Raw genomic sequence first — 12213 nt, 5'->3', positions numbered from 1 at the left:
GAAGCTGCTAAAGCTAAATGACTTTGCTATCTTCACCATGATTGTTCACCTCTTATTTTTTGGAGATGTGAAATCTAATAACATATTATTGCATTCTGATTTCCAAATTCATGTTGCTGATTTTGGTCTTGCTAAGTTCTTGACCAATTTCAACAAAAAAAAGTTATTGACCAATGACGAAGCTCCTGAGTGTATGTCTTCCAATGTTGGGTCATATGGTTATATTGAACCAGATTCGTGAGCGTGAGGTGGGGCGCCCGACTATATGGATATATACATATATAGTTGTTTTAGACTTGTCATTATAGAATAATCCTAAAAGTATCAACATGTTTCAGTGGATCACTCTGCCTTCTGAAAACTATAGTCCTTTTTGGTGTTGTCGCTCAATCCTGAAGCAGGTCATGAATTGACCTCCTGGACAAGTTACTAACCCTTTAATAAACCTGACAGAAAAAATGGATCGTCGAAATTGCCGTGCTATCTTATTTAATAATCTTAAGAAACAGTTACTACAAGAACCATATTTGTAATACTGTAAATTTTATTTCACTAAATGGTACAAGGAACCAGACTTCCTAAACTTTCACCAAGAATGTACGAATCTCCATTGGACCAAGCTCAACAATAAGGGTTGACTTGTTAACAGAGCCACCTCTCACTGCAGCAGTAGGCTGATGGCCGGCATCTCCTTCCACTTTCCACTTCATTGTCTTCATATCCGACTTGTTTTGGTTCGCCGATAAGCTTGTCTCAGTCACTTTCTTGATCTGAACCAACCAAAGCTTCCGTCAGAAAAAAACAGCCGAATCTAAATAGATATTTTTTTTGAAGATTAGTTTTCATTCATGGGGAATGATTTCTGAAAAGCTTATATGTCGTATAGGGTAGGAACTGCGTATACTAATAACCGTAATATTAGCTTTACGAACCAATTTCTTGCCGAATATCTTTTTCAGCTCCACTTTGGCCATGGTTGAATACTCCGCATCTTCGCCAGCCTTTACAATTACGTAGGAGAAAATAAATGGAAGTGGATAAGTAGTTAAATGTAACAACTATGCACTAACAATATTGTCTTCTTTTTGTGTGTGGTGAGGATGTTCTTTAATCTTTACATCCTTGTATCATTTTTTCCTTGGTTGGCTTTCCTGGCCTTCTATGGCAGCTTTTTCTTTAGGGATCTCAAATTTTGCTCCTTTCAATTGTATTCATTCAATGTTTCAAAAAGTAGGCATTAATGATTAGCTAGTAAAATGAAACAAAACATATTTTACCTCGTATAGATGTGCCAAACGAAGTAACACGTTTCCATGATCAAGTTCCTGTAAAATCACAATCATAAATGGAGTTCTTTTTTTCTTCTTTGCAAGATATTAGTGTTTCAAGAATGATGTTTGGATTACCTGAAGCGTGATTAATGCAACATTAGGAGGTAAACTATAAGATGGATCCATTGTGGTTCCTTTTGTTATATGAGAAGCTTTCCAATTGTTAATATTCTGCGAAATCAGATGTTCCATTAGCAAATACGAAGAAAAACTTTCACACTTGTAAGTGTTTAAGCTTTAGTTATACCTCGTTTGTGAAAGCTAAAAGAAGAGGAGAATATATTTCTTGGCCAGTAGTTCTACGCCATCGTTGTCCAGTTCCCAACTTGTTTATGTTCACATAATAGTTGCCCCGTATCTGTAGAACGAGGAAAAAATTTAGCACATGCTCACAACGTTCCAATCTCGAAGTTAATTTCCGCTCAGCTCAATAAGCTAATTACTTCGAAGCAGCTAATACTCAGTCATTCTAGATCAAGTAAAATTTGTTCCATGATGAAGAATACTGGCATGCTTATATCACACTATAACAGATTTTTCTAGGGTTAAAACATTGAAGAAACTATATATGCCTACCTATGTCATGAACAAGTACCGACGAGCATTACTAGTTAAGTTAAACTTTCGGTCGAACGTTCGTATTGTTTTTGACGTATCTAAAGGCGTCAGCGGCAGATATTCAGAGTGTTTAATGTGTAGCATAAGATCAACATACCGTAAGTCCTTCACAAGTATCTTTTACGCATACATCCTCCTCAAGGGCTTCACTCACTCCTCGGGAGTCATCAGAGAGCATACGCCTTCGGTAGATAAAAGATTCCAGTTAAAACTATCACTTACCAAATACTAATAAAAAGGAGGTCTAAATAACGAGGACAAATGAGTACTCATACCTATGAAGCATTATCTCTAGTTGTCCATCTTTAATGCTCCCACCTCCAGTGGCACGATCAACCAAAACTGACAATTCAGACTTTTTATCTGCCGTATATATTCCTAGGTTAAGCTGAAAATTAAAGAGATTACCTTAATAAACACAAAAAAGGAATTAATCCATTACTCTTATTGAATGAATTTTCAAAATTTCCCTGTTGGATTCTATTGAATGACGACATGTTAATCACAGCAGACAGCTTATACAAGAATGAATTAAATGATTTTACTAAAAATTCAGTGTATCTATTACTTAGATACGGGTTTTTGGGTCTTCTATGGGTTTCATCTTGTCCAGACATAATTTGTACATTATAACACTTAACATGAACTCAACTGTTACTAAAAATGCAGCATAACCATTAATCAACACTAAATTCTCCTGCACATACTCTCAGTCTAAAATTGCATAGGAAGTGAGCATATTTTAACTGGATGATTTTCCCTGCACATGATAGTATTGAGAGTTGAAGAAATGAGAAATATCTACAAAATGCCTATATTTAATGTTGGGTGAGGAGACAAAGGCAACAGAGGAAAAATGCAGACTTGCAGCGTAAAGAAGGGGATGCACAAGCTATCATCTCCGTGAATAATCTTTGCATAAATCGCGTGATCTTTTAGAGAACTTCTCTTAACCATCCGCCATATGTAGTGGAGTTACGGCTTGCTTTTTTTTTTCTTATGAGAAAAATGGTTTGCGTAAGTGGTTGTAAGTAATCTTCAGGTTTTCAGATGTTAATCAATCACTATCAATCATGGAAAGAAAATAGGAAAAAAATCATGTGTTCAATCAGTTAAGACTTACTGGATAATAATTTCCAGCTACCGGTTGATTGACTGAAAGAGGCCAGTCGGCTCTATAATCTCTAACCTTCAGTGAAACAGGTGCAATTTCAGCTCATTTAGTTACACAGATGCACACTAGAAAATACAAAAATAGACAGCTACATATGGGGAAACAAGTGGTTTTACCTTCATCAGATTACAGGAAAATCAGATAACAAACAGGACAGATACTCGCTTTCAAATAGATAACTATACAATACGAGTATTTGGAGAAGGAAGAAGATTAAGTTAGAGATGTACCCGTTTCAAAAAATCTCTCCCATTAGAATCCGTATAAAACGTCTTTTGTGTAGTCATATTCGCTGTCAATCGTGTAATCACCTCCTTGCCAACATCATCTTCCTCTGTAGGTATTGGGCCAATCTTTGTTCCAGAAAATTGTCAGTATCCGACTCATTTGTGCAAAACCAGACTTGCAATTATACTTACACGCAGGGACAAATTATTCTATTTTGTAACTATCGAATCTTGAAGAGTTAAAAGAACTTAAGTTATCCAGTAAGACAAGACATCCTTTCGGAAGATAAATGAAGAGACTCACAGTGAATTCAACCTCAGCATGCTCTTTGTCTTTGTAAAGTCTTGTCACCTGTACGGTGTTCACAAATAAATACCCCTCAATTTCAGTTCTAACAAACTTTAATTGAATGAATATACTAATTGCTGTAGGTCAGTTCTAACGAAAGTCCTGCTAAACATTATATTCTGCACTATCTGAGTTTTAAGGGTGACATTGTCAAGTTATTAGTGAGGCTGAAGGTATCTCCTGATATGACAGGAAAAGAGTAAAGAAGAGAAAAAGCTCAATTGTATTACAAGTAACCTGATTTATCCATGAGTTGAACTGTTGATGAACTTCATCAACAAGTGGACCGCGTACAATCTTCAAAGGCACCTGTGTTCAAACAGAACAATTGACGAACTAGTAAGTTCCATAAGATAAATAAGAAAGGAAGTGGTTCGAATGATGCAATATCTTTAAGTTCCCTTTTAAGTAATCATGATTTATGCCAATGAAAGTGCAAAAGCAACGGCTTACTGATCTGGAAACGGGTCTTGGAGGGGAACCGTCAGGCCTGAATATGTAGGCACCGGAAGCCTACAAGATTTATCATAAGTATCAGCCACATACTAAAATTATTACTTGATCAGAGATGGAGGTTAACTTTAAAACCACAAGTAGCAGTTAGTCAGTTATTTACCTGTGAATCCATGTCACCAGTGCTTGAACCATACCAGAGATAGGTTTGTTGTATTGGTATATCAACCTGATGAAAAGCAACAACCACTTCATGAATAAAAAGAAATTGGGACCTTTTAGTTTAATTACAACATAGAATATCTTAATTTAAATAGAACACATAGCTAGTATCAATTATCAAATGCATGGTAAAAATGTCGCGGTGATATCATACTCATATGTGGAGTCTACATTTACTGTTTGAAGGTGGTTTCTTCACCATGCACAGCCTAGAAAAAAAGAATAGCATATGCTAAACCTTCTAAATCCATTAAAAGTTAGTTCTGTTAGCAAGAATGATTATTTTTGGGGTTAGACCTCAGAAGTTTTGAACTGGGCGACGCAATCAAATTCTTTCATAGGTCTGTACAATTCTATTGTCTTAAAATGTGAAACAGCTCACCCCTGTCTTAGAATTGAACATCCGTTTAAGTTCCCCAGATGCTGATGAAAATGACATCTTCAAGTTGCCTGGTCCAACCTCATTGGTCTCATTTTGTGGAGCCACAATATGCACAGAGGCGTTTCTTCCTGTAATATTTGAGCGTATAATGCAATAGTTATATAATGGGAAATAGCTAAATAAAGGTGAGTCGAAGTACTAATCATGGTACAATTCTGTGACCACGTTAGCAGCTTTTCTTTTGATGTAATGGAGGTAATGAGGAACTCTCTGTACACAGTTGACCCCACATTTCTTTATAATACAGTTCTGTTATAGAAAGATATCTACCTGCTTTAGCTTTAGAGATGAAGTAAGTATTCCATCCTAGAGGTGGCACAGAAACTCGAAACAAAAGCCAATACTTAGGAGCTTGCTTCGTTGATATTCCCAAGTACGCATTGGTATAGAAGCTTCTTAAATTCCTTGTGGCATTGTCCATCTCTAAATACTGTGACTCAACCATATCTCCCTTAGAGTCTTGTACAACAAGATTGGCATCATTTACCTGATAAAAAACATTAAACTTAAGGAAATATCCACAAAGAAGCAATATATCTAATAAACAAGAGAATATACTCACAGGAACCCGAACAATGTCAGTGCGAAGCCATCCAAGAGGATTGTAAGCGACTAAAACCTGCAGAATTAACAAATTTTGCTTACGGGTATAAATTCCTTGCTTGTCCTCTTTCCCCAGAAATATAGAAGCATATAAATTACCAAGCTCTTCCCCTCTGGTATTTCTTCTTCAGTTGATGGACAATAGCTTATATTTAGCAAAGAACACTGTTACTCAGAAAACAAAGCAATAGTCAGTAATAAGTCGTAACTCGTTACTAGGGCGGTATGCATGACCAGTCACTAGACCATATAAGAAATGTTCTCAATCTCCTGAATCATTATTAGAGGGCCTTACAAAACGAAAACCATGAGAGAAATGTTAGATATGCATGAGTTGGAGAACCCTTGCAAAAGAGACAAGTCATAATTCATGACTGGTGAGTCATATTTACATTATGAGACCCAAAAAAAAGTTATGGAATGAGTTGGCTCAATCGGCAAGATCCAACAATAAGCGATGCTATTAATGAATGTCAAATATTTGTATACAAGATTACAGCCAATAAAAGCTAACATACATGTCAGAGAGAAAGTTAGCGCGGTCCACATTAAATTATGTTCTAGCAGTTCTTCACTAGTTCACTATACATATTAAACAAACAGGGATGCTTCTCACAACATTTACATGTGTTTGTAACAGACAGACTATTGATTGATTATCAATTTTGATACCTACAACCACTCTATGTCTCTATATTTATTGACATGGAAACCTAAGGTGCTTGCTGTCTAATAGGTATTGCATGTTAACTGCACAAAGATTTTAGATGAAATTCAAAATCATAATGTGACCAGCATTTTCTCAACATGCAATAAAGTTACAAGCAGACATGTGTACATACGTTGGTGATTAGCAAAAGATAACTAATATCTACATCCATCTTACCTGGGAAAATTTTACTTCAGGAGTTGAACAGTTTTTGTCTGAATTTGTCAAACATGATAGAGCTATGTTTACAACAGCTTCTGCCTGTCAAAGTAATAACGTTTGAGCACACATAAAATCGGTGTACAAGAAGTCCACAAATATAAAAAAAAAAAAGTCACTACATAACTAGGAACTTAAGGAAATGCCTAAGAGTTCGCCACTAACGAACCTGGGAAGCTCCTAGAGCAAGTCGTTTTGCATAGTCATTCGTAGTATGTTGTTTCGCGGTGCCACTGACACCATCATGATGCTGTGCAATTCCTAATGCATCTCCTAAACTGAACGTACGAGGACCAGAGGACCTCCTTCCAACTAAAAACTCAAGTTGTCGAGCTGCCTAATTCAAAGTTCAAACAACAATTCTTTTTCAGGTATAGTTTCATTAAATCAAACATAACTCATTTATATTTTGTCCTACTTTATATTTCCATTCCCCAAACAAGAACTTATATCCACATTAACGATTCAAAACAAATTTGATGACCACAAACTTTGGATTGTATAGATTATTTTACAAGGTTGTTATACTACTTCATCTATCACAATGGAGTCAAATGGTATATCTCAATAACCCTACATGTGTAACTGTGCCTTAAGCATAAGGAGATAAAAGGGCTCCTACAATGTTCCCGCCCAAAGTGTGGTATCAATCACTGAATATTCACAAATATAATTACTTAATTAGGATAGCGTACCAAATAATATCCACTCAACATACGGACGTATCGCTTGAGTGCTGGGCGACTTGTAAAGAAACCAGTCCAATAAGCATTTTTTCTATCTGCATACCTGTATGAGAAGTACAATTAGTTGCTCGAAACTGGGTGACAACCAAGTAATTATAATTTATATCACAAGACAAACAAGTGATGCTCACGGAAAATAGTCCTCTGTTTTCAGCGGCCACGTTTCATTTGCTGCGTTTTTTGCGTCAGTGTAGATTGATGGAGTAGAATATAGTGCATTAACTTGCCCACCCTGTGGAACTAACCTCAGTTAAATCCAAATGGTTGTTATTCAATTTACTAGAACTTATTCTCTTACAGGTGAATTCTTCTTTTACTTAATTACTGCACATGCAGCCAGGATTAATTTCGATCAAATTGCATTGTTTCACAAGAACATACCTAGACACTATAATGTACCAAAACTGAAAGATAATAAATTGCAGTACCGATTATCAACAATGATGGAACTAATAACATATTCCATTATATTTTTATGACAAGGGCATCATAGTGACAAAAAGATGATCCCTGGAGGCTAAAAACTAAGGATAATAACATGAAGTGATTTGCTCACTTGGGATCCCCTAAAAGGAACATAAAAGAAAAACACTATGCAGATTGCCCTTCATTATTTACTTGTTAACGAGCAATTCCTAGAAATTAATAGTTGCCATGGTCCAACACATGTTCTGCAATCATAAAACCAGATACACATCTAAACATTTTTCTCTCTAACTTAACTGGAAAAAGTAAAAAAGATGAACCGTAAAGGCAAAAAAGGTGGAATTCTTGTTCAGCACAACCTCTAAGAGATTATTTGCTTGAAATCTAGCAAGTTAATCCTCAAGGTTGGTTGACTCATTGTTCGTCCAAACTATTTATTCTTTTGTAGCATCATTCTTACATTTCCTACGATCTTGGAGAACCCTGGACGACATCTTCTAAGACAGGAACATTATGCAAGAATAAGATGGCAATTTGGTTGGCATAGCACCAGGGAATATATCACAGTAACTAACAAAATTTTGGTAGAATGACTGGAAGGGGTTGTTCATAACTAATGAAGTATAATAGGAATAGGACGATAACTTGTTGGCAGTTGCACAAACTCATCCTGTGATGGCAGTATGGTACTAACCTTGTTAACGTAGTGAATTAATTTGTCCATTTGTTTGAACCACGATTCAGCATACTGGTACTGGAAATCATCACCCATTGTCCACATGATATGATTTGTACGTGTAACATTTGCCTGATAAGCATGGTATGAGAAATTATGAGGGGAAATCACAAGTAAGAATTTAGCAGTAACTATTCAAGGTAGAGTTTTAAGCTTTAACTGATAGTTACAAGAAACCATCGATCTCAGAATTATAGTTTTATTAAGTAAACCTGAACCACTGCAGCTTTTATGAAATCCTTCACACGTTCTTCAACATTAAGGTCAAACAGAAGAGGATTATCCTGTGATACCAAAATGCACTTGGCTGTTTAAACAAGTAAAGCTCAAAAATTAAACCTCCATCATGGTCAAAACATATACCTGCACTGGTGAAGAGTCGTCATTCACTTCAAAATGGAAACCAGTAGGAGGACTGTAATGAACAGGAAAAGCATTTGCAAAAATCTGCAAAAAAAAATACAGATGTGTAAACATAACAATGACCATTACACTAATGCCGAAGAGATCACAACTTTCTAACCTGAAGTGAAGAACCAAAAGTCCTTGATCCACGCCATATAACTTCAAGAGACTTATCCACCTTGCGTTTAGCTCTATCCTGGTAATCAATTCTAGCAAAATGCAGAGAATCGAAACCAAGCTGCAAGTAATTTGGCCAGAGAAAGCATGAAATAACCAGTTATCAAGAACTAAAAAGTGTCATCCAGTAATAATTAACAATCAAACAAATAATAAATAAAAAGAATGAGCTACAAGCCAAGAACTAGTTTATAAAACAATTAGCATTTGACATAAAACTGGCCAATGAACTTGATGATGAATAATGAGAAACGAAAAGAGCCTCGATCATTAGAAAATATAACCGTCCTATCTTGCACAAATCACAAAAGAAGACTGGATCTCATATTGTCATAAGAAACTGGCGTCATGTGCTCAAATTCCCTTATCCATGAAGATACTTCAGCCCAAATGTATAAATATAATAATTGTTTCCACTAGGATCCATTACCCTAAATATCAATGTTTCGAAGATATTTTCCAGTTGTTAAACTCAAGAGCTAGGAAAGAAAAGCCAAGCGATGTAATAAATAGTAATATATACAGATTATAGATCAATGTCGTTTCCAGAAAAGATTATAGATCAATTTGAGAACAGCTACCTCAGCCCCGAGTAGGTAAGCTTGCACAGCAGAGTGCCCAAAGGGATCAATCTGCCATCCAGCACGAGGAGTCTTATTGAATTGCTGTTTTATCATACGATGACCTAGAGTTGTTTGATCAATCATATCTATATAATGAGTTGTAGCTTCGTCATGCATACACCACCCACCATTTCTGTGGCAGAAAAAGTCAGAGTATGAAGATTGGAATAAAACTCTTCTTGAATCAAAAATACAGTATGAGTTCACAGTAGGATACATACACGAACTCTAATTGGCCAGATTCGACGAGTTTCCTCACTACTTCCTGCATTTCCACACTTTGCTCCGTCCACCAACGTTGGAAAAAAGCCTAATTAGTTTAGCCAGCCACTGAAATTGTTAGCTAAAAGATCTAAAAACCACTCATTCAGTGACTATGAAGACAATCATTTAGCTAGTTACCTGCTCGGCGAAAATAAACTTCCGATCAGGGTTTCGAAGCAATGATTCCACCACAGAATCCAACACATTTTCCACACAAGCTCCCTGAGATAAGTCATCAAAAACATGAACAAGTACGAAATCAAAATCACTAATATCCACCAAAAATCAAAAACAACAAAAAGATGATTTAATCATCATTTAGTTATAGTTTATAACCTGAATACTGTTATTTGATCCAACATAATACTGATCAACTGTCTTCAACCATCCAACATCATCATGTGAATGTGGAACCAAATGAACATTTAATTTTCCTTCAACAATTCTACCTACAGTATTATACTTGACGTAACCGCCATTAACAACTCCACAAGCACAAACCAAAACCAACACACAGAAAAAACTCCACGCCTTCTCCTCTATCATCATTATCATCACTTCCGATTCTCCTAAAACCTAGTTCCGTTTTCTCATCATAAACCTTGATTTAGCATTTATAGCTCCAATAATGGCATCATCACGAGTATCTTCAAGACAGTGAAAAGAGACAAACCAGCCACCAGACTTTTTCTTTTCCTCTTTTCATTTTGGATTTTGCGAAGCATGCCTATGTTAGAAATTTTGATTTTTTTTTTTACTGAAAATCGCCATCAAGATATATTAGGATAAGGTTAATTTTTCAGTATTTTGTTGAAACGTGGTCATGGCGGACCCCGCGGATTGCTGTAATTTGTGAATACAGTTGAAGGTTGATGATAATAATTAGGGTTTAGGTGGAAGTTTTTATTGGCTGTTTATTTTTATGCTTCTCTAATTGAAAGCTTCACTTTTTGTAGTAGATAAAATAAAATTGGAAGTCATTCGAACTGATTAAAGAGGGAAATTTGGAAATTAGAAACGGAAAGATGAGAATGAAGTGAAAAGAAACGGCGGGAGAATTTAGGTCAATTTTTTTTTTTTTTTTTTTTTTTGTTAAGGAGAATTTAGGTCAATTGGAACAAAACAAAGTTTGTTTTTTTTTTTTTTTTTTGTTGAGGAAAACAAAGTTTGTTAGGTAGTGAGATAGTTTTTGGAAGTCATTTTCAGTTTCTGTCAAAGGTAAAGAGAATATATGTAGTATTTTTCTTTTTATGTCCCAATTAATATTTTATTAAATGGTCCTAAATTTATTTTGTCTCGCTAAATGTTAATTAGTGGGCAAAAAAAAAAAAAAAAAAAAAAAAAAAAAAAAAGAACACTATTAGTGGGCAACAAAACAGACGACTTGTCCAATTTTTTTCGAACTTGTCTTCGTTTTACACAAAATTATTGGGAAAAATAATTGAGGGGAGAGGTCCCAAATCGATTTATTTTTAGCGAGAGTACTTGCTTGTGAAATCTCATGAATTCTTATAATGTACTGTGATTGTTGATAATATTTAATGAACGATTTATGACAAAACACTACTATTCTATTAAAGAAAAAGACAATATACTATTTTGTTCTTCAATTAGAATGCAAAATCATTTTTATTATTAAATTAATCTTTTGTTTTCGTTACAATGCGTTATGAACAGAATGATACATTGTGAACAACACAATTAACACATGCTAACCCATATCCTTTTCACAAAAGAATAAAAGTAGCGTCTCTTTTATAAAAGTCAATATTTATTTACATCCCACACATGCTAACCCATATCCTTTTCACAAAAGAATAAAAGTAGCGTCTCTTTTATAAAAGTCAATATTTATTTACATCCCTTTAACAAAATAACTCTTACAGATACGACAAATAACGAAAAAATATATTGTTTTTTGTTAGCAGTAGTCCCACACTAAATGTAGGAGGAGGCGGTGATCACTTCATAAATGTGAAGAAAAACCTTATTTATTGAGCTAGTTTTTATATTGATTGAAATAGACTCAAGACCATTTGGGGCAAGTGAGATGCATCATTCATGTACCACACTCACAAGTGGTTTCTAAGCCTAAGTTTACCGAAGTTTTTTAGGTCCATTACAAGGGGCAGACAGTCTTTCAGTTCTAGTACGAAGGAATAGATTGTTGGTGTTAACCCCACACTAGATGTGGGATACATATCAAAATTACTTGGGGTAAGTAAGGTCCACGTACCACACATAACTGGTATTAGAGTCTAGGTTTACCAGAGCTTTTCAAGTCCTATTATAGAGGTAAAGATAATGATAATCACCTTTTTTGTTTTTTGTTGAAGTATAATGATAATCACCTAAGTGCAATGTGTGAAATAAAAGATTGTCGGTGTTAGACCCATATTAAATGTGGTATAAAGTTACAAAACTTTAGAAGTGTGAGGAAAACCTCACATCTTGAACTACTTTTTTGTAGGAGAGAAAGACCTAAGACC

At 35.3% G+C, this 12213-nt stretch overlaps 1 protein-coding gene across 2 annotated transcripts; it reads right to left on the bottom strand.

Moving 5' to 3' along the window:
• Positions 1 to 459: 459 nt before the first annotated feature.
• On the bottom strand, positions 460 to 10312 carry LOC147533704 (Glycosyl hydrolase family 38 protein). Of its 2 annotated transcripts, XM_086649496.1 has the most exons (29): positions 10061 to 10312; positions 9863 to 9946; positions 9682 to 9770; positions 9419 to 9593; positions 8779 to 8898; positions 8619 to 8702; positions 8468 to 8539; positions 8214 to 8327; positions 7225 to 7325; positions 7043 to 7136; positions 6517 to 6684; positions 6306 to 6389; positions 5519 to 5584; positions 5379 to 5435; positions 5087 to 5303; positions 4757 to 4884; positions 4316 to 4381; positions 4153 to 4212; positions 3937 to 4008; positions 3655 to 3702; positions 3354 to 3476; positions 3073 to 3138; positions 2225 to 2337; positions 2047 to 2131; positions 1579 to 1689; positions 1407 to 1502; positions 1278 to 1325; positions 933 to 1001; positions 460 to 770 (listed from the first exon to the last, which is right to left on the bottom strand). In XM_086649496.1, the coding sequence occupies exons 1-29, from the start codon at positions 10277 to 10279 to the stop codon at positions 579 to 581; spliced, it is 3021 nt and encodes a 1006-aa protein (XP_086505622.1). In that variant the 5' UTR covers positions 10280 to 10312; the 3' UTR covers positions 460 to 578. The 2 variants fall into 2 exon arrangements, with proteins under 2 accessions (XP_086505622.1, XP_086505623.1); XM_086649497.1 differs by lacking the exons at positions 7043 to 7136; positions 7225 to 7325.
• Positions 10313 to 12213: the final 1901 nt, after the last annotated feature.

The sequence above is a fragment of the Eschscholzia californica genome, unplaced genomic scaffold (genome assembly GCF_041429995.1).
Source record: "Eschscholzia californica isolate CP2 unplaced genomic scaffold, dmEscCali1.0.p SCAF_6, whole genome shotgun sequence".
Lineage (NCBI taxonomy): Eukaryota > Viridiplantae > Streptophyta > Magnoliopsida > Ranunculales > Papaveraceae > Eschscholzia > Eschscholzia californica.
The sequence above is the reverse complement of the archived record's forward strand: the minus strand, read 5'-3'. Positions and strand labels throughout refer to the sequence as shown.